This window comes from Heloderma suspectum, chromosome 4 (genome assembly GCF_057233095.1).
Source record: "Heloderma suspectum isolate Gila_16-S chromosome 4, 16-S_ref, whole genome shotgun sequence".
NCBI lineage: Eukaryota > Metazoa > Chordata > Lepidosauria > Squamata > Helodermatidae > Heloderma > Heloderma suspectum.
In genome coordinates this window covers 132306952-132329252 of record NC_139461.1, presented here as the reverse complement: position 1 = coordinate 132329252, position 22301 = coordinate 132306952, and the positions used below count along the sequence as shown (strand labels likewise).

Genomic DNA, 22301 nt, shown 5'->3' with positions numbered 1-22301 from the left:
GGGCAGACTGCCTCCTGAAGCGGGGTGGGGGGAGGCAAAGAGGAAGCTAATCTGTATTCAGTTTGGAGGTTATATGTGTGTATCCTTTTGAGGAATCAACATGGGGAAAACAGTTTTCCCCCCCAAGATTCCCCCCCCCCAGCAACGTGTATATATTTTAACTCAAACATATTGTATGTGTAAACACATTGTCTTTCTTGATATTTGAATGCTGTAGGAATGTCACTCTTCCCCCCACCCCTTCCAAGCGACTTTATGGCAATGACAAACTCTTCACAGAGTTGCTGTGCTGGCACCAGTGAAGATGCTGATGCAAAACCAAAAATGTCTTGGCAGATGTAATGTATGCCGATTGCTGTTTTTTGTTTGTTAAACAAAGGCAACTGTGGTATTTTTAGTTCTGTTCAAAATACGGGAAGCAAAAAATCATTCTTGCCAAGTGGCAAGGGACAAAACTGGCTGAGGGAGAAATTATTTCCAGATTTCTACAAAAGAATTTGAAGGCTTTCTTCACATGTTGTATTCCAGTCTGATCTGTCATTCCATTGTGTATATTGAAGACAGCTTCGTTCTTCTGGTCCAGTGGAGCTTTCAGAGTTCATGTCTGCTGGCACATGAATGTTCAACATGGCCAGAGGGTTGAGGAATTCTGCTACTGCTCCATGGTATATTATCTCCAGTATCACAGGCCTCTGAATACCGGTTGCTAAGGAAAATCAGCAGGAGGGTGCTATGTCCTGCTTGTGGGCTTCCCATGGGCATCTGGTTGGCTGCTGTGGGGAAGAAGGATGCTGGACTAGATAAATCATAGAATCATAGAATAGTAGGGTCGGAAGGGGCCTATAAGACCGTCGAGTCCAACCCCCTGCTCATTGCAGGAATCTAAGTCAAAGCATCCCTGACAGATGGCTGTCCAGCTTCATCTTGAATGCCTCTAGTGTGGGAGAGCCCACCATCTCCCTACGTAATTGGTTCCATTGTAGTATTGCTCTAACAGTCAGGAAGTTTTTCCTGATGTTCAGCTGGAATCTGGCTTCCTGTAACTTGAGCCCATGACTCTGTGTCCATCTGTGACATCTCTGTGACATCTGGGATGATCGAGAAGAGATCCTGGCCTTCCTCTCTGTGACAGCCTTTCACGTACTTGAAGAGCGCTATCATATCTCCCCTCAGTCTTCTCTTCTCAAGGCGAAACATGCCCAGTTCTTTCAGTCTCTCTTCATAGGGTTTTGTTTCCAGTCCCCTGATCATCTTTGTTGCCCTCCTCTGAACCCTCTCCAGCTTGTCTGCATCCTTCTTAAAGTGTGGTGCCCAGAAGTGGACACAGTAGTCAAGATGAGACCTAACTAGTGCTGAGTAGAGGGGAACTGATTGAGTAGGACTCTTCTTCTGTTCTTAGTGAGCCAGGGAGCCAGTTACTACAGTTGCTATCAAAGCTACTTGGTTGAAGATGTGAGGGTCAGGAAAGAGGAAGGAAAACTCTCCATCCCTCCAGTGCAGGCACTACTGCTGCAAGTGAGGGGCAGTGCTAACAGATGGTTGGGATAAAGGGCTGAGAGGCAGGGGTGTGGTAGGAGGCCCACCTCTCAGCCTTCCAGCCAAGCTTCTGCTATCTTCAAGAAAGAGTTCTTGGGGTTGTGGTGGACAGCTCAATGAAAATGTCAACCTAGTGTGCCGCTGCTGTGAAAAGGGCAAATTCCATGTTGGGAATCATTGGGAAAGGAACTGAAAATATCATACTGCCCTTACACAAATCCATGATATGACCACACTTGGAATACTGCGTACAGTTCTGGTCACCATGTCTAAAAAAAGATATTGTAGACTTGGAAAAGGTGCAGAAAAGAGCAACCAAAGGGCATGGAGCAATTCCCCTATAAGGAAAGTTTGCAATGTCTGGAACTGTTTAGCTTAGAAAAAAGGCAAGTAAGGGGAGACATGGTAGAGGTGCACAAAATTATGCACTGTGTAGAGAAAGTGGATATAGAGACTTTTTCTCCCACTCTCATAATACTAGAACCCAAAGACATCCCATGTAGCTGACTGGTGGGAGATTCAGGACACATAAAAGGAAGGATTCTTCACAGCCCATAGTTAAAGTATGGAATTTGCTACTGCAAAATGTAGCGGTGGCCACCAATTTGGATGGCTTTAAGGAAAATTGGACATATTAATGGAGGATAAGGCTACTAGTCATAATGGCTATATGTTACCTCAAGTTTGAGAGGTGGTGTGCCTCTCTACGCCAGTGCTGAGAAACATGAGCAGGAGAGTACTACTTCTTGTGGGTTCCCACAGGCAGCTGCCTGACCACGGCGTGAACAGAATGTGGACTACATGGATCCTGCAAACCCTTTTGCTGCACTTGTGCACTAGTAAGAACTCAGAGGTTCAAAAGATATTTTAAAATCAAACAAATGGAATGTCACAGGATATTAGAAGGCAGCTCCCCTCTTCTTTTCCCAGTAATGAACTGAATGAATGAAAAATCTTCATCAAATGTTATCGCTGCATCTCAGCAGCTCATCCTCAGAGGTGTTGGCTGAAGGGAATGGTTCCAGTAGGTGATGGTGGGTGGCTTTAAGTCAGCTGCTGTTTTTGTTAATCTGCTCCTGCTTTTTAGCTGCTTGTTTTATGTTTTTGGAAGTTGTTTTATTTTAATGTCTTCTTTAGTTTTGTCATTGTTGTTTTTGATTGTTGTTGTTCACTATCAAGAGTGCGTAGTTGCGGAAAGGGGGGATAAAATGTTTGATAATTATATAAATAATAAATAGCGTGAACATGCACTACTCTTCTGACCTCAGTGTATGACTCCACAGTGTATGAGTTTATTCACGTAATCCCTTTTCTTCATTATGGTGCTAAAGCTCTTCGCATCTGGTACTGAGGGATGAGGGCTTATGCTATGCCATACTGCACAGTCATGCATCCTTCATCAAGCAACCACTGCTCACATCAGTCTTATTTCAATGTCAACAAGCAGTCCTGAGAATTGGAAGGAAACTATCATTATAGTCATCATGCACAAAAGCACTGATAATCACACAGGGAGCAGTAATGGCCCTCTTTTTTAAATTTTGAGTTCTTAAGGTCAGCATAATATAAACACACATTCCAGGAGTTTAAACAAGTGTTACAATTAAGTGTCTGTTTAAAACAGCCAGTTGCATTGTTTGGTGAAAAATAATGTTTGATGTACACATGGCAATCTTAAATTGCCCTCGTGCTATACTTTACTGATACCACACTGTCATTAAAACTCTGGTTTTTCTCATGACTGTGAACCAGCAACTAGATCTTAGTGCATACTGGAGAGATGATTTTTGAGACATTTGCAGGAAATAAATGTTGGGGAGATAAATAGATCCATCAATCAATAGATAGACATCAAAGGTTCAGTAAAAGAAGTGTTGGTGCTTTTCTCATTCACTTCAACGGAGAAGGCAGATCCACACCTGTCTCTCTTTCTGTTCGTGGATCTGCCCTGTCTACTGAGCCGAATGAGGGAAGCTTTGTATGTGTAGCAGAGCACTGCATCCCTGCAAGGGTTTTCTCTGAACTGGATATACGTTTGCTTTGCACTAAGTAGAAATTATTCCTTCCATTTTCTTCCTTATTATTCAGGTATGCAAAATATAATTTTTATTTAGTCATTTAATATTAATCATTATACAGTTGGTTCTCTGGGCAAATTACATGATAGAATCATAAGGGTCGGAAGGGACCTTGGAGCTCATGTAATCCAACCCCCTGCTCAATGCAGCATCTGCAATGCAGACAATTTATATAACAGATCTCAAGTCTTGAATGTTCTTGACACCGTTACTGCAATTCTTTGAAATAGGCTAGTATTATTACTCCCACTTTGCGGGGAGGGGTGGCAGGACCATGAGTGAAGCAGTGTTGGCTTGCTTAAGGCCACCTGGTGGGTATGTGTTGATACACATTGCAGTGGAAGAATAGTCATAGTAGGCAAGCTGCCTTCCAGAGACTTTTGTCAGCCATTGCTGATCTTCTTATTGAGAAAACTTTTATAAAGTTCAAAGGAATCCCAGGATACCCCCGGAGCAGTGAAACCCACCACACTGGGTCATCTCTAGATTAACCTCCTTTTTGGGTCATTTTTACTTATACTGCCCAAATACTGAATATTGCTCACTGACCTGTCACACATGCGTCCTTCACTATGGCTGCCAAATTAAGGCTCCTGTTCACTACAGCAAAGGAGATGCAGCATGCAAGAATCATGCACAGCGTTACGTTTTTCTAACAGTGCAGCAATGGTCCTGTGTGTCTCCAGTGGGATAGGGAGGGCGGCACAGTCTTTCTAAAAAGATTGCAAACCCTTAAAGGAAAAGATTGCAGGCCCTGGCGAAAGGGTGCCCCGGTCACGACAAGGTAAAAGGTCAACGCTTCCTCAAAGAGTTAACCTTTTACTTTGTCGTGACCGACCCACTGCCAGTGTCTGCCACTATTGAGCCTGCCTTTTCCATGCTTCTTTGCCAAGATCTGATTACCAAGTTTAGGAGGAAGCCTCACCCAATTTTCTGCTTTAATTTTTCTGATTGTTTAAAGCGATAGCCAGTGAGAAAACTTTACAAGTGGAGAGAGAATATGGGACTATGGCTAATGATCTCTGTTTTGGTCTCTGCTACAGACTTTAGGATAGTAGGTGTGTGACCAGCTGCAGGATTTGTTTCAGACCCTCGATTCAGAAAAAAGCCCAATTTGCCTTGGACCAACTTGGAGGCATCCTGAATTGATTCAGGGACCGAATCCAAATTCCCATTGACTATCATTGGAAATCAACAAATTACTGTTAGCTTTTTTGCTGTTTGATAGAATTAGATGGAATTTTCAAGTATAGTGGCTCTTTGTGAAGGGATGAAACCTGCAAAATTTCAGGCAAATCAGTGCAAGGGGTTTGTTTCTTTGTTTGTTTTGTCCTAGGTCCTAAAAAATCTTTAAGGCTTGGTTATCTTTTTTAAGGGAACTGCCAACAACATTTTTTTATTTCTTGGTGGAAGTGAGTGAAATTCACAAGCATAGTTGTCCCTTCTTGGGAGGTTTATACCTGCTGAGTTTCAGATAACTTTGTGTAGGGGGCGGTATGCAAGAGCAGCTTATCCCCTGTGTTCTTTGTGGGCAATTGTTATGAAAATGACATGCAGAATAAAGGAGGACCTGCCTAAGAAATCTGCAAAATGTCAGAAGGGTAAGTGCAGTGCTTGTTGCAGAAGGGGAGTCTTCAACTTTGGGAAGTGATTAATTTTCCCCTTCACTCTCCATGGTTTTTGTAGGTGTGTTTTTGTTTTTGAAATTTGTATGAAAATCCAATATGTCATAGTTCCTAGGCAAGAACGCTGCAAAAGATACAGGGGCTAGGGAGTTACAATGAATGAAAAACAGATGAAGGCTTCTTCTTTTTTTTAGTTTCGCTTTCTGCTGAGCTGTCACCAAAGTCACAGAAAGTGCAATAGGACGGGGTGGATGATGGATGTGGAGCATACAGTAGCAGAGGTAGAAGGACTTGAACAGCCAGCATTTTCCAAGCAAACACCCAATGCCACACTCTTCCTGGTTCCACAGACTCCACCTAACCTCATTTAACATTTGTGCTTTTGGGAGAGAGAACTAGCAAAGACCGCTGAACTAGCAAAGGACACTGATACTCCAATACTTAAAAAGACTTTAAAATCCCTCCCCCAAACTCTGGGATTGGAAAGCCTTGGTAAAATAATTCACTGTGATTAGAAGCTAGAGCTGCCAGTCACAAAACTACACCCCCTCCTCTCCCTCCCCCCTTTCCCCACCCCTGTGTTCCCCTTCTATGGAAGATTGGAGATAAATGTATAATTTTTTTTGCAGACAGAGTGTCTGGGGAGTGTCTATGTCCCTCTGAATTTCAATTGCTAATGAAGCTTCAGGAGGGTTCAGATTCAGATTTAGTCCGCTTCAGAGGGGCCTTGCTTCAATTCAGATGTCTCCCGAATCTGTCCAGCATAATTTGCTTCAGGATTTGGCCAACTCTGAAGCACACCTCTAATAACTATGCATACTATATAGGACCTTTTCTTTCTACTATCATGTTGTACCAGTTCTCACAATCGCCGCAGCCCATGGGTTGCAGGTAGTTTGTTAACCATGCCAACAACCCACCCTTCCCAGGTTTGGACATCACAATAAGGTTTGGACATAGCTATAAACCATGGTGATTAACTGCCATGGCTTGAATATTCCACAAAATGGCCACTGGCACACGCTACAACCTACCATGGCTTAAATAAGCCATGGTGGGCTCTGGCAATCATGTGAACTAGCCCATTGACTCTTTGGTGGAAGGGCCATAGTTCAGTGGTAGAGTGTGTGCTTTGCATATGCAAACACTCCCAAGTTCAATCCCTAGCATCTCCAGTTAAATGGCAGGTAATAGGTGATGGGGAGGTCCTTTGCCAGAAACCTTGGAAAGCCACTGTAAGCCAGAATAGACCAACCTTCCCCAGCCTGGTGCCTTCCAGATGTGTTCCCAGCCAACATGGGAGTTATAGGCGTTGCAGTCCAACACATCTGGGGGGCCACCTGGTTGGGGAAGGCTGGTATAGACAATATTAGGCTAGATGGGCCAATGGTGTCACTTAGTGTAAGGCAGTTCTATATGTTTTGTTTTCCCAATGTTAATAAAAAATAATGCTTATCATTTTGGGATGTTCAAAGTATTATACAGGCAGCATTTAAAGAGCTTTAACTTCCCGGATTGGACGGGGTTCCAGGAAAACAACAACATCTCATTTATAACATTCTCAATGTCGTTGTTACTCCATACTGAGAAGCAATCCTCTTTAAATTCCCCATAGTGTGATTTGGGTTTAATAATGTGTGGCTTATACAATTATACTTCTTTATTGCCTCAACTCACAGAGGAATGTCTGGGACCCATCTTGCACTAATTCCGCAACATCTAAGAGGTCATGTGCATACAGTAGCTTATAAGGGGGCAAGACTATTGCTGCAGGTACAGTTATTTAACAGAGATATACATCCATGCACATTATCAGTACTAATAACACTAACTGGAAGTTGGGCTCTTCCTCCAGTTCTAAAAAATTCTCTATGACAATTGGCTTAGATGTTGCGGTGCACCTGACAATCGTTTTCTGGGAAAGCACTCACAATACATGTTCAGCAAAGCAAAACAGAGGCAACAACAAAACAACTTCATATTACTGAACTTTTACACTTGTTTACTTAGGTTTTCCATTTTCAAATTATGTTCTAAAGTAATTGTAATGAGCAACTTGATGAAAAGGTTGTGGTACATAGCTTTGTGCTCAATATAGAAATCTGTTAATAAAATATATGCTCTATCAGTCATTACTGTACCTTGGGAGCTGATGTCTGGCATTAACCGATACCACTGTGCAGAATCTGGTTTTTATGCATCTGACATTCCTAAGTGTTGGAGTGTTTGTGAGGACTTCACAGTATTGCAGAATGTGGGTTCCACCGTAACGTGTACTCATCAGTCTGTGCTTTGGTCTCTTTTCAGATTCCGACCTGAGCATGCGCACCCTCAGCACGCCCAGCCCAGCCTTAATATTTCCGCCAAACTTGCACAGTTTGCAGAATGGCAGAGGATCTTCCACATCTTCCTCTTCCATCACTGGGGAGACCATTGCAATGGTTCACTCGCCTCCTCCAACCCGCCTTACCCATCCTCTCATCCGGTCGGCCTCCCGGCTTCAGAAGGAACAGGCGAACATCAACCGGCTCACAGACCATTCAATGATCCAGATTTTCTCTTTTTTGCCCACCAACCAGCTGTGCCGTTGTGCCCGCGTGTGCCGCCGCTGGTATAATCTCGCTTGGGACCCACATCTTTGGAGGACTATTCGCCTGATGGGTGAGACAGTCAATGTGGACCGGGCTCTGAAGGTGCTGACTCGGCGACTTTGCCAGGACACACCGAACGTCTGTCTCATGTTGGAGACAGTAATTGTTAGTGGCTGCAGGCGGCTCACAGACAGAGGACTCTATACCATTGCTCAGTGCTGTCCAGAACTGAGACAGTTGGAGGTGTCAGGTTGCTACAATATTTCCAACGAGGCAGTCTTTGATGTGGTGTCACTGTGTCCAAACTTGGAGCACTTAGATGTATCAGGTAATGGGGCGGGGGGTGGGGGGAATCTACATCTAAACTTGTGCTTTGGTTAAAGCATGTGAATTTTAACTGGGAAAATATTCTCAATACTTTAAAGCAAGATCCCAGTATTAACTCTTTCATTCTGTAGTTGATACACATTTATTTTTATTTAATACTGCTGCGCTCTTTAAAACGCACACAAGACTAATGCTGATCTCTCCAAATAATCTTGCGCATAGGTTGGGGTTAGCTTTTTTTTTGTCCTTCTTGTAAAATGTAGGTAAAAATGTAGTCTGCAGGGCTAGGTTTGGATCCAGGATCTGCACTCCACAAGAGAAAGGGCTCTGCTCGCAGAAGTTCTTTTTGCCAAATTTTGGGGGATCTCCCGTCCCCCACACACCGCAATGCACCCCATTCAGCAGGGTCTCCTGACTCTCTGTGCGATATTTTCACTGGGATGGAGGGGCTGCCATGGGAAGGAGGGGCAGGGCAGTCCACTTCCACCAGCGCGGTTGATCCAGTGTAAATCTGATCCAACCCTAGAAATTACCTCAGGTATTCAAAAGCAACACAAAAGTCTTGTGGCACCTTAAAGATGAATAATGTCCGTGTGGCATAACCTTTCATGACTTGAGCCCACTTCATCAGCTACATAAAGCTTTCTCGTCACTTGGCAGCTATATACTTGGCCTGCATTCAAAGAGACTTATCCAGCCTTGGTTGGAGATAGATGACAGTAAAGAGCAGGGTCTTTCATCCAACCCAGAAGCAGAAGGCAATGCCACCTTGGTTTAGGCTAGGGGCAGACACTTCTGGGTTCCTTTCCTGTTATCACCGAGACTGTTCAAGTAGCAGCAGCAGCAGCAAGGAAACAAGTACAAAGGGTAAACATTTATCGTCTAGCCCCTCTGTTCTGCCTGAGAGTGCATCCAGCCACAATAAATGTGTTAGTCTGTAAGTCGCCGCTGGGGTCTTTGTTGCGTTTGCTACCCCTCTGGAATGCATTCTCAAATATTCCAAACTTTTGTGTTAAATGGTGTGAACAATACTGCCCTCTGCTGGGGAGAATGTCTGAATGAGGAAATACATCCTCCGAATTATACTTAATGCAACTTGGTGGACCAATCTTAGTTGTCAGCTCTGAGCCCAACTTATTGCTATACTACAGTGCAGGAAGATTCAGGGGATGCATAGCAGCATCTGCACACAATTGATCTGCAAAGCAGCAGTTCCTTGTGACTTTTGTTCCAGAGGCAAGAGAATAGTTAACAGACAAAAGCCATTAGGAATGAAGAATTGCAAGCATTGGTAGCTTTTGGCTTGGGAGATTACTGGAAGGAGGAGGAGGAGGAAGAAACTAGCACAGGCATTATTGGGCTTCTCTACACCAGGCTTTTACCCCACACTTTTGCCTGGGCTTCTGCTTCCGTATACCTTGTGGGATTAAGATTGGCTCCTTTACACGTAGTTTTCCAGGGGCGGGGGGAGTCTTTCTCTGCAAATTCTATATGTTTCATTATACAGCCACTAGATAGCTCTGTGGTATAGCTGCAATATAGCGGGATTCTGGAAATTCTCCAGCACTTCAAAACGTGATGAAAATTTCATTATTGCGTTTCCCCCGTTAAGAATAAAGCTGCTATAACAGCCAGAAAGCATGGGAGGGGCCCAGGAGGTTGATGATGTTGTGTAAAGGACCCACAAAAAAAGTGAGTGACCATTCACAAGCCGCTCATAGAGAAGCCCTTAGAGCCTGCGGAAACTTATACTCACCTTCTCACCCTGCTGGTCTTTGTCTCCAGGCCACTTTATACCTGATGTTTTCCCTTACAAATGTGTACACTGGAGTAGGAAAATCATATGTACACCAGAGTACGCCATCTGGTGTGAAGATCACATTAAGTGCTATAGGAAGCTGTGGTTGGGTGTGGATTCTTGAGTGTTTACCCAGCAAATCACATATTTCCATGATCACCACACATGAGGGTCTTTCCCATATGCCAGTGTACTCCTGCATAGGAAAAATGGGGCATGTGTTAAGCTGATCTCAAAGCGTACTCACAGTACCATTTTTCTTCCAAAATGCAGTGATTCCCTCCACCCCCCTCATCACCTGATGAGATCTGCCTATAGCAGGGTCTTGAGAAGGACTGAATGCGTGTAGAGTTTCCCTAGCCACCACTTTTCTGGCAAATCTGACTTAGAAGTTCATGGATTTCATATAATTCAGGGAAGTTAGAGTTTGAATAGATTTTACCACAATGACAAGAAAACACACAGTGAGAACTGGCCGTGAATTCACACAAGAGAGCAAAATGGTTGTATGGATTCACCAGCAGTGGCACTGAAGGAGGGAGAGAGAAAAATGCCTTAACACTTTATGAGCTTCTCTCTACATGAGTGATTTATTGCACGCCCGTGATTGGTCACTCTCAGAAGTTTGCGGGTCCTTCATTGTCAATCTCCAGGACATCTCCCATGCTTCCCCCCTTTATCCTTCCTTTATCTCGCTTTCAAAAAGATTGGAGATAAGCTGTAATTAAAAAAATAATGGTGTGATACCGGCAGTGTGCAGTGCCAGAGTAGTGCTATAATTCAGCCACTACATGGCACTGTTTCATTGAACGTATTGAGTATTGCCGAGAAAGGAAGTTTTCAATTCCAAATCACGTGTTTGCCATCTAAAGGAGCCCATTGTAAACCTGGAGGAACTATGGAATTAAAATGCCCTGGTAAGAATGGGAAGCCCTATAGAGAAGCCTTACAGAGCCTCTTAATGTAGAGAAGCCCTACATTGGCTTCCCAGTATGAGGCCTGGAAGCAGATAGAGTGATCCCCAAGGTGTGCATGTGAGAAAGTGAGATATGTGTACACATTTCCCCCCGCAACTTTTGGGGCAGAGTTGTAAGCCGAATTACAGTTTGTGTGAGAATTCTGCTGAAGGAGCAGATCCACATGTTGTGCAGACAGAGCTTTTCAGTGAGTGAGTCTTAGACAGAAAGAGGGAATAGACAGGAGGGAGACGGTGAGTGCAAAATATTTGGAGTTGGTATTCACATGGAGGTCATTGAACATGTGTGGGTGAGTGTGTTTTCAGCTCAGTGCATGTGTGGGCTGCACTTGTATGCTCGTGTGGTGTGCGTATGCACATGTTCTGGGTAAATGTGTATTTGTACCCATGCATTGGAACCAGCCCTTGCCACTCTGCCTAACTGGCTTCAGTGCTCCTGATGTATGTTACAGTGTAGGGGTTCATATAAAAAAAAGGGATTTTATCAGTATCGCCTTGGGAGCTTGACATTTAGAAAGTTTCCCCAGGCTTAATTTGAGTCATGGTTTTGATTTGCAAGCCCAGTGTTGGTTCCCTTCAATCATCCATCCTAGAAATAACACCTTCATATCAAAACCACACAGAAGTTAGCATTCGGGGAGGGGGGGGTTCCTCACAACTCTAACTCTCTCTCTCTCTCTCTCTCTCTCTCTCTCTCTCTCTCTCTCTCATTAACCGTGACTTTTAGTCCTGGGAAGGTTTCCCACATATGTGAACTTGACTGCAAACCATTATCTCACAGGCTGGCCAAAGTTCTTTCAGCTCACTTGAAACTTTCTCCTTCCATTTCAAATCCTTTACATTTCCTCTGTGGAAAAATCTTGCTATGAGTCTGCCTGTTTTTACATCTTTATTATTTGGGACAGGAAAAATGGTTGCAGCCACAGAAAAATGTCATCCCACTTTAAACCCCATACAGAAAACCTTTCTATTAAAATGTGGTGGGTGTGTACCTGACTCTCCTGTTTGGGACAGGGACTCCCCTAAGAGGTGGTATTCTGCTGAGCAAGCCTCCTGATTAGGCTTGTTCAAAGTCATGCCACATTTCAGCCTACACAGCATGGATCGAGCCCTCCTTCTATCCCTCTGCTATTGCCTCAGAGGCCCAGTTTGTAGACTCAAGCCATAGGCTAAAGAAGCCTTTAGGCTAAAGGTGGGAAGCCGTTGGGCCACATGTAGCCCTCAGTCTTGTTCTATGCCACAAGGAGAACAAGACAGAGACTAGCAGGCAGGTGTGTGTGCGGGCTTGGAGGCCCAGTGAGGAGCACAGCATCTAGAGCAGAATAGTGCCTTTTGGAAAGGCGCTCTAGCCAACGCCGTCTGTGGTTGGGCCTTCAGGCTTGTTTGTCCACCTGCTGGTCTCTTGGTCTCTCATGTTTTCCTTGAGACTGTGGCAGTGGCTGAATTGTTGTGGGCTGGAGTTGCCTGACAAGTTGAGAAGTCCTTGTGGTGGTGATGTGGGGGGAGGCAAAAGTGTGCTGTAGCAGAGAGAACAGGGGAAAGAGAAAAATAAGGAAAGAGGGGAGGGAGGGAGGAAGAGAGTTGAATGAGTGTGTGTGTGTATGAGGTGTGTGAGTATGAGAAAGAGAGAGAACTTAAGATCATCACCACCCCACACTTTTCTCTCTTTTTCTTTCTTGAGATTTTTAAGAGAGAAAAGGTGTTGGGGGGTGGGCAATGAGAGGGTTTATGCACAGAGTGGCTCTGGCCCCTTATGCTGCCAGCATGCAGCCCCAGGAAGATGACCTCTGAGGGAATCATTGTTCCTAACTGGCATCTGGACCGCCCAGGGGGCCTGTGTACAAGTATGTGAATCAGGTCTGCTCTAGCTCTTAAGGCCCCAGGTTGGGGCTTTTGTGTAGGCTACAGGGGGGCAGTTTTGATATTTTTGGAAGCCAGTCTCTTCTCCAAACAGAAGTCCAGGGCAGAATTGTATTTTGCCGTCCGAATTGATTCCTCACAGATGGTCAGAGTCCATACTAAAGTTGGCGCTATCAAGTAGAAAGCACTTAGCAGTTATAGAGCACATGGCATTTCCTACATATAGGTAAGCATCCATCTAGCTTAGATATGACTTGTATGTTACATGCAAATAAAAAGGCAGGTAACATTAAAGTATGAAGTATGTCTGTTTTGTATGACTTGAAGACCACATTATTTTCTTGACAAAGTGTGAAAATGCTGGCCAATATTCTTCCCATGACTTGATTCAAATTTGGTAGGGCTACCAGAGGCCACATAAAAAAGCTGTGCAAGTTGGTTCTGGCTCACAAGCTACAGCTTAGCCATTCCTGGCATGAGCCATCGAACTCATGGCAGAATCCTGCTGCCCAGGGCTGAGTGGTTGGGCCCCTCCCTGTCCTCCCCAGAATTCCCAGCATGGAAGGTCTCACACCACTAAGGTCATTTTCTTAAAGGGGAAATGGACCATCTTATAGATGCGAAGCTGCAAGTGGTTATTAACTGTTTTGCTTTTTCTCCTCCCACTCCCAATTTAGGTTGCTCCAAAGTGACCTGCATCAGTTTAACCCGCGAAGCTTCCATCAAATTGTCTCCTTTACATGGCAAACAGATTTCTATCCGCTACCTGGACATGAGTGACTGCTTTGTCCTTGAGGATGAAGGGCTGCACACCATTGCCGCCCACTGCACTCAGTTGACGCACCTCTACCTGCGCCGCTGCATCCGCATCACCGACGAAGGCCTCCGATACCTGATGATTTACTGCACGTCCATCCGGGAGCTGAGCGTGAGCGACTGCCGCTTTGTCAGCGACTTTGGCATGCGTGAGATTGCCAAGCTGGAGTCCCGCCTGCGGTACCTCAGCATTGCCCACTGCGCCCGCATCACTGACGTGGGCATCCGTTACATCACCAAGTACTGCAGCAAGTTGCGCTACCTCAATGCGCGGGGCTGTGAGGGCATCACGGACCACGGAGTGGAGTACCTTGCCAAAAATTGCACAAAACTCAAGTCGCTAGACATTGGGAAATGCCCACTGGTCTCTGACGCTGGCTTGGAGTTTCTGGCTCTGAACTGCTTCAACTTGAAGCGGCTGAGCCTGAAGTCATGCGAGAGCATCACTGGACAAGGCCTGCAGATTGTCGCAGCCAACTGCTTTGACCTGCAGATGCTGAACGTGCAGGACTGCGAGATCTCGGTGGAAGCTCTGCGGTTTGTCAAACGCCACTGCAAGCGCTGTATTATAGAGCACACCAATCCTGCCTTTTTCTGAAGTGACTCGTCTCACTTATTGATGAAAGCAATGTATTAAAAATGTTTGTATTTACATGCGCACAGACTGTCCATCTACAGCAACCCTGCCCTCTTTGTGCCAGAGGTAGGAAACATAGAGCTTAGCATCTACATTGGGTCCTGAAGGCACCTTTTAGTGGCCTTGCTGAAATCTTCAAAATGCCAGCATTTATGATATTAAAAACATAACTCTCTAGCTTCATGGCTATGAGATGCATTTGTGAATGTAGAGTTCAGAAACCCACAGGCAAGGAACCAAAGTCCCCATTTGCCACTGGCTTCAAATGTCATGGGTCCTGATGTTGGTAGTTGTGACCATGTGCCATTGAAACCAATGTAAAAAGTTAGTGATGACAAGTCGCATTTCTTTCAGTAGAACCTAGGGCTACCATGAGCTGAATTGGTACCACAATATTTTAGCCTATTTTGTTATTTGGGAGGCTGCCCCAAGTTTAGGTTTTTGGGAGTTGTTGGTGTTTTTTCCCCCATTATTGGTACCAGAATTCTAGCTCAAAGAACAATGATGTCACAGCAGAAGTGCAATGCATCCACCAGCTCTGGCTTACTAGCCATCGTAATTATGCAAGTGGTAGCAAATGAGTCATTGGCACAAGTGTATTTTGAATGTGACCCTCTGTACTGAGCAAGACGCCTGTCCCTACTCTTTGTGTCTCTCTGGAGCCCTGATGAAAGCTTTTCTCTAAAAGTGGAAAGTGTTGTAAGCCACCTTCCTGTGACTCAGATAGTGTCAGAGTTTCCTGTCACCTGAAAGGAGCATATGTTTTACATCAGTATCCTTCATGTAGCCCTTTTCCTCAAACACTGTACATGATGTTGCTCTTGGAACACTCTGTTGTAGCAGTCCTTTCCTCCTGCTCAGTTCATCTAAAGCAGCTTTCCCCAACCTGGTGCTGTCCAGATTTGTTGGACTACAGTTCCCAACAATAGAATGAAACCCCTCTCTACACACAAGCATACTCAGACAGCACTTTCAATTTAGTGTCTGGACCCTTGTTTTTATTGAATGCCTCAAGAATTCATTGAGAGGCTACAGAGAATATCCCCACAATGGTTCACCAGTCTGACAAGGCAGAATGAGGTGTTAGGTTTTTGAGTAGGTTTAAGGGAAATTCCTTCAGTACTCAAGGAAATGTTTTGAAATATGTGAAGGGCCTTATGACAAAGGTTCCCTAACCATCACTGAGCCATGTATCTTATTTTAGCCCATTTTCTCTTTCCCACCCCTGGTGCCTTCTGTGCAGGGCTTGCCTTTGAGATGCTTCACTGCTCACTTCCCACCCATGTAGGAGCTTTGGCGTTTCTTCATAAATCTAGAAACATCCCCATAGAGGGGAAAGGGGAAAAGGAGGGCAGGACAGGCTCTGCCACAGAGTCACAATATCCAAGTCAGGGATTTCTGTTATCACACATTTCTGTAGCATCATAAATTTCTAAGTGCAGAAAATATTTCCCTCTTCAACTGGTCCAAGTTTTCAGAGTCATAAGACCGCAACTCTATTTTTCCCCAAGTGTTTTTGATGCAGACAATAACTGTTAAATTTGTGCTACATTACATAGGCCCCAAAACACTTGGCCTAGGATTTAATCTGAGTGAAAACCTTAGGTACAACTGAGGAGTCTTTGCCAGTTATTTCATCATGGCCAATGTTTAAGAAAGCCTAGCCATATCTCCATTTCTAACACATACGTGGCTTACTGTATTGTAGATGCTTTCCAAAAACCTTGGACTTAATGAGGCAACACCCAAAACATTAAGGTTTTGGTTTAAGGTCATCCAAATTTAAGAAAAATATGATTGCTGTTCACCTTTCATTGAGACTGGGAAATGGCAAAGACTACATCCATAGTAAGTCTGGATTATAGAAGTTTGGACAATAGAAATACTATTGTATTACTGAAGGTTGTTACAGGGAATGGATTTTTCTGCAAGTTCCAATGGCAAAGTCCTCCTAGTAAGTTCTTCTGGGAATAACAGACATCACATGTTTGTTTCTCAGTGGCATAGGTTCCTTGTGCTGTCAAAACAAAAAACAGCTCATGTTTTCAATGTCCTTGTCCAGGGGACAAGAGATATTTTCCGGACAGTAAAGAAATTAACCTTTAAGGTCACAGCCACAGCGAACAGAAATTTGGGATGCTCTGTACTCTAGTTAAAGAAAATGTATGGAATCGACATGCCAATTATTATCATTTATGTGCCATTACTAAAGGGCACGCCCTCCATGGACAATATTTAGTCAAGTTAATTCCCCTACTCTAACCATCTCCTGTAGGCATGGGGACTTCGATCTGCTGCACGACTGACTTGTTAAGCAAGAAATGGGGAACATGTTCCATCCTGATGGATGTATTCCTTCATGGAGAACCTTCTGCAGACCACATACCAGCAGCGGGTAGAGCCAAAGCCAGACTGGGGTGGGACGAATGTCGCACACTTCACCCATTCACACACATTCTTCCACAGATGCACTAGTACAGGGGTCTCGAAACTTTTGGGCTTGTGGGCACATTTGGAAATTGGAGAAACTGTCCCGGGGACCAGTATAAAATGACTGCTGGGCATGTGGCTAGTCATAGAGGAGAAGTAACTTGCCCCCAAAACAGAGGAGAAGTGGAGGCTGAGCCTCAGTACATAAAACGGCTCCTTTGAACCCACAGTTTTCTGCACCAACAAAAACTGGTTTTATAGACAGCAAACTCATTTTCTCTGTCCTCCTCTTTGCCAACCAACTCATTCCCCCATCTTTTTTTCTTTCTCACCCAAGACAACCACCCATACAGACCACTCATTGTCTCACACATGTTCATCCATTTTGACACACACGCAGGCACCCCATGTATCCATCATGCATACATACACATATGCATACACACAAACACACACGTCCCTTCCTTATCTTCCTCACTGCAAGCCCATGAAAAACCACACTCATTCTCTTGTAGGATCCCTCCAAGATCCCCCTTCTCTGGATCACCACTAAATCCTCTCTCACACGCACACGCACCTCTCCATTCAGACATACAAGCACACAACCCTCCCCAAGCCCAAAATTGCTTCCAGTTGGCTACTGGTTTACTATTGCCCTTCCTAACCCACCCATCGCCAGCTTACCAAACAGCAGCAACGGGTCCCTCTTCCCCCACTCTTCCCTGGTGGCTGGGTGCACCTCAGAGGAAAGCATGAAGCCTGCAGCTGCCTGTCATCTACATTTCCTAAGAGTGGACATGTTCGCATGACATGACAGCCCACCATGAATTATTTAACCCACAGTGAGGCTTTGGTGCATGCAGGATGCATGCAGTCACCATTTTGAATATGAAGACCACGCTCAGTTGTCATGTCATGTGAACCCAGTGAGCATACGTTATGTGCAGGTTAAACAACCCTCACATAACCCATGGTTTGTTTTAGGGTTATGTGAGTGTTGTTTAACCCTTACATAGCCCATGCTATCCGGTTTTGCAATCCCTGAGCATATGCAACCCGGCTCCCATGGGCACTGTGGCTCATCGTGGCATAAATAACCTACCATGATCTGTGGCGTGTTGTCTGAACCCCATCAATGTCTCTGAGCCCCATATGCTACAAGCTACATTCATGGGAAATGAAAATGGCAGCAGCTGGAGGCCCTCACTTTGCCTTGAAGCGATCCCAGCAGCTGGTAAGAAAATGGTGAGGAAAAAACATTAAAATTAAAATTGGGAAGGGGGGTCTGGCAGGCAACAAGGAAGCTGTCTGGGGGTGCATTGGTGTCAATTGGCACCACATTACCTACCCCTGCATTCATGCACACAAACAGATCCCCCACTGTTAAGCAATTATACTTGAAGGAAGATTCCCATTGGAGTCAAAGGAATTGGGGCATGGTCACAGTGTATGGGGAGGGTTAACCCTTCCCTCCCCAGCTGTGACCCCCCCACCCTCAGGTTGCCCCTATGCTACAGTGAGGCATGAAAAAAGCCTCCCATTGCCTCAGAAGGTGATTTTAGACCCTGACAGCTTCATTCCCTCATGGGTAACTTTCCAGGGCTATTTGCCAGTGGTAAGTAGGGCCAAAGCCACTTTTTGTCAAGTAGGTGCTGTTTAATAGCTAAGCAGTTCCCAATCCCCACCCTGCCCCCAGTTCCCATGCAGCAATTGGGCTTGAAAATGCCTCCCATTGGAGACCTTTTTTTCCAAGCCTAAGGGTTAGGGGGTGGGGTAGACTAGTCAGGGAGGCCCCATGGGCCACCGGTCCCTCACCCCTGCCCTAAAGGGATTGCTAGTTTTGCTGGTTCTGTGATCAGTCTACACCCTGAGCCCTTGTCAAGGCAGTATCTTTCAAATCATGGCTGAAGAACATGAGCTGTTAGGGAGAATGGAATCATGGGCGGGTTTGCACAAGTGGGAAGGGAAAATAAGCCACCGTGGCTTATTTTCCTGCCCCATGGTGCCAGTCGAATCCCTCAAACTCAAGAGCCTAAAAAGGGTGAGAGAATTGCTGCCTTTACCAATTTGACATAAATATTGGAGCTTTGTTTTCACAAAACCCTTTCTCAAAATCAGTAGTTGGGAGACTTCCTCACTTCAAGGAATCCTTTCCTCATTGACTCATCTGAGGAACTTCAGCACAACTGTCACAGAAGCCCTATTCAGACATTATTGGTACAAACAACACAAGTAAGAAGGGCAGGGCTGCTCACACCAGCCTCTCCTCCAGTGTCTTCATGTGCCACAGCCCCGTCCCTTCAGTTCCCAATGTCCTCACATTGAACAGGGAGGTGAGCAACAGGTTTCTACTTGCATTCACTTGAACCGTTTGTGTGATCAGGAGACCTGATAAATCCTGATCAAGAATTCCTGGCCTGGAGAGAAATGGTCATCTGCATTCTGGATTACTAAGATCTTTCATTATGTAAATTATTTTAAGATACAGATATTAACAGTGCAATCCTATGCATGTCAAAGAAGTAAGTCCTATTGAGTTCAATGGGACTTAGAGGTAAGTATGTATAGGATTGCAGCCATGGTGATTATCTTCAAAAAGTATGATTATCTTCAAAAAGTAACACCAAAATGTTACCCTTGGAAAGCCTGGAGAGTTTACTTCTCCTTCCTTTCTTTACAGGTGAGCATTTCACAGATATTTTGTCTTTGGGGAAATCCTTTCCCAATTTATGTCTGGTGAGGCACTCAATGTCCTTGGATATGAATACCAATTCTGTCTTCAGGCAGACTCCTGTGTGTGCAGTTGACAACTGGTTTATGAGTGTAGGGTCAGATGCTGAAAACATCTCTTGTAGGGAGATGCAGGAAGCAAAATACCCTGTCTGGTTTTCATGTGAAAAAACAAAATCCAGTAGCTGAGCTGTCTCCAGATGATATTATTAATGTGGCACTGCTACGGAGCAAAAATCCATGTGTTAAGGAACAGAACATTTATGTTCTTATGAATGATTGTAGTAATGCTGCCTTGCAGTATGATCCTGTCAAAAGTGAAGTGCTTTTAAGTCCCTATGATTGCAGTGAGAGTGTTAAAGGGTGTGCTTAAATCTCTCCTACTAACTCAATAGGACTTAAGTGGAATAGGTTGTGGGATGGTTACTTAGGCGTGAACTAGATTCTATTTCTGAGGAAAGGCCTTTTTTTAACCACAAGAGTGGGCAACCTGTCGCACTCCAGATGTTGTTGGACACCACCTCCCGACGACAGCCCTAGCCAGCATGGCTAATGCTCGGGGATGATGGGGGTTACAGTCCAACAACATCCAGAGAGCCACAGGTTGGCATGCTGGCTGGTTTACTGACTCTACCACATACATATGTGTGGATACACACACATCCATTCTTTCAATATGATGTTGCACTTCCATGGGCTGACTCGTTTAACATCCTTCAGTTTTCCACTACACATTCAACATCTTTGTCCAACAAAAATAAGGGCCGAGCATTGGTAAGCCAGCCTCAGAACAAGTTATTCTGGTAAACAACACTATGTTTTATCAGCTAACATCCATTTAATTTTTCTCTACCCATTTAGCAGGTGAATATTTCATACAGGGATGTATAGCCTCATGCCCAGGAGCCAATCCAGCCCACTGAGGTTCCCCAGAAGGCCATGCCCCCTTCCCTTGGCTCCACCCCTTTCTCCTAACCACCGATCATTTGATGGTTTCCTGGCTTTTGTTCAGTTTTCTCCCCATTCTAAAACTTAAATGCCTCTCTTAAAGATTAGTTAGCTGGCAGTAAGATCATTAAACTAAAATATGCTGGTATTTTTGGTCCTGCTCCTTTTGGCTTTGGCCCTGGAATGTGGCCCCTGACAGCTTCTCCAAAATGGAATTAGGCCTTCAGACTGTAAGAGGTTCTGCACCCCTGATTTAATACAATGTTATTCCTGCCAACTCTTCTCCTCACTATTCTTAGCTCATAGTAAGGACAGATTTAGACTTAAGACTTAGACTTGTCTGGAGGGGAGCTGGTTGTGATTCGAATGGTGGCCTTTTGCACTCATAAGGACTCAAGCAAGGTTTAGGTGTGCTTTCCTTTTTCTTTGAGAAAGTTGGTGTCCTGCCAACTTTGCTAAATGGAAAGGGATAATACTACTTGGTTCTGAAAGGGCTTTAAAGTTTAGATTGGCTTGTACTGTGTGACCCTAAAGCCTTAATTTCTACTACCAACAAATAAAGCAATATATTGGTATAATGGCTTGATTTAGTCAATGTGCATATAAAGATGGAGAAACACATACACATTACCTTGAGGAGGACGTCTCAATTTAAAGTTATTCTGATAGGTTGTGTGATCTTACACAGAAGAAACAAGAAGATGGGGATATTTAAATAGTGGCATGTGCGGTGTGTTGCAGGTATCTGCGAATGGGGCCACTGGGTGCCCAGCCAGGTCAGGCCACACATGGAAACCATACCTGACCACTATGGTAATGTGAGGAAACACAAGGTGGGGGGGGGGGCAGGAACCACACAGTCTAGATATAAACCAAATGGAGCACAGTGAGAGTTATCCATTTGTGTAAAGCACGTACTGCACACACAAGCTACAGTACCAAAGCGGTGCCTGCGCCATCAGATTCTGCCACACTTATCACCACTCCTCCCATGGAGGAGCCCAACAATTGCTGAGATCTTGGTATTGGAATCACATTTGCAAGGTCAGCAGCTGGGTTTTAAACAGCTGGCCTCACTGTTCAACATCTGTGGAATACGAAATGTGAGACTGTGTGTGAAAGACTGTATGTTTCCAAGCCACAAGGGCCAGCGTACCAAGACAGATTCATCACTTATCTTGGCCTGCTTTTCAAAGTGCCCTGTGATGCCCCCAAATTGCTTTTATTTGAAAAATACCTGCAGTGCAATCTTAAGCACACTTACTAGGGAGTAAAGTCAGTTGGGCATTAATTCCAAGTAAACATACATAGGTTTGCACTATATGGCTGCAATCCTATACCCACTTTCCTGGGAGTAAGGCCAATTGAACTCTATGGGATTTACTTCTGAGCAGATATGCTTAAGATTGCACTATAAGATACTAATGTAGTAGAATATTTGCTTTAAAAGTAGGATCATGTTGATTTCTCATACAAAGATGTCCACCTTCATTACTTAATTCAGTAATTATACTGCTGAAATGAAGAAAGTTTGGGGTAACCAGGAATGGATTTTTGTATGGAAGGACTGTGAGCTCCATTCAGTTCCAATACTCAAAACAAATTCCTGGACTCAGAATTATTTGATTCTGCGTGTATTTCTTCTGCATCAGGCTCTGACTGGTGGAACTTGGGGTATTAGTAAAACGAAAATAAATCCCATATGCCTGAAGATAGCCCACCACTGCTGTAATTAACTGATAAGTATTCAGTATTTTTAGTTGAAATATTTATACCCTCACTCTACTAAAAATCAAGTCAGTTTCCATCATTGTCCAAAAAACATGGAAAGCCACTGTCAAAAAAAAGTTTAAAAGCGTTAACTAGATATTGTATGACAGCACTACAAGAACAATTTGCAGCACTGCAAGAGCCATCCCAGTTCTAAAGGAGGACAAATGCTTGTCTCA

At 44.5% G+C, this 22301-nt stretch overlaps 1 protein-coding gene across 1 annotated transcript in view; it reads left to right on the top strand.

Annotated features, from left to right (window-relative positions):
- FBXL7 (F-box and leucine rich repeat protein 7) overlaps positions 1 to 20919 on the top strand; it is a 197178-nt gene extending 176259 nt beyond the window's left edge. Inside the window, exons 3-4 of the mRNA XM_084848147.1 lie at positions 7547 to 8158; positions 13469 to 20919. Coding sequence (XP_084704273.1) covers positions 7547 to 8158; positions 13469 to 14205 — 1349 coding nt within the window. The 3' untranslated portion in view covers positions 14206 to 20919. The remainder of the gene's footprint in view (positions 1 to 7546; positions 8159 to 13468) is intronic.
- The last annotated feature ends 1382 nt before the right edge of the window (positions 20920 to 22301 follow it).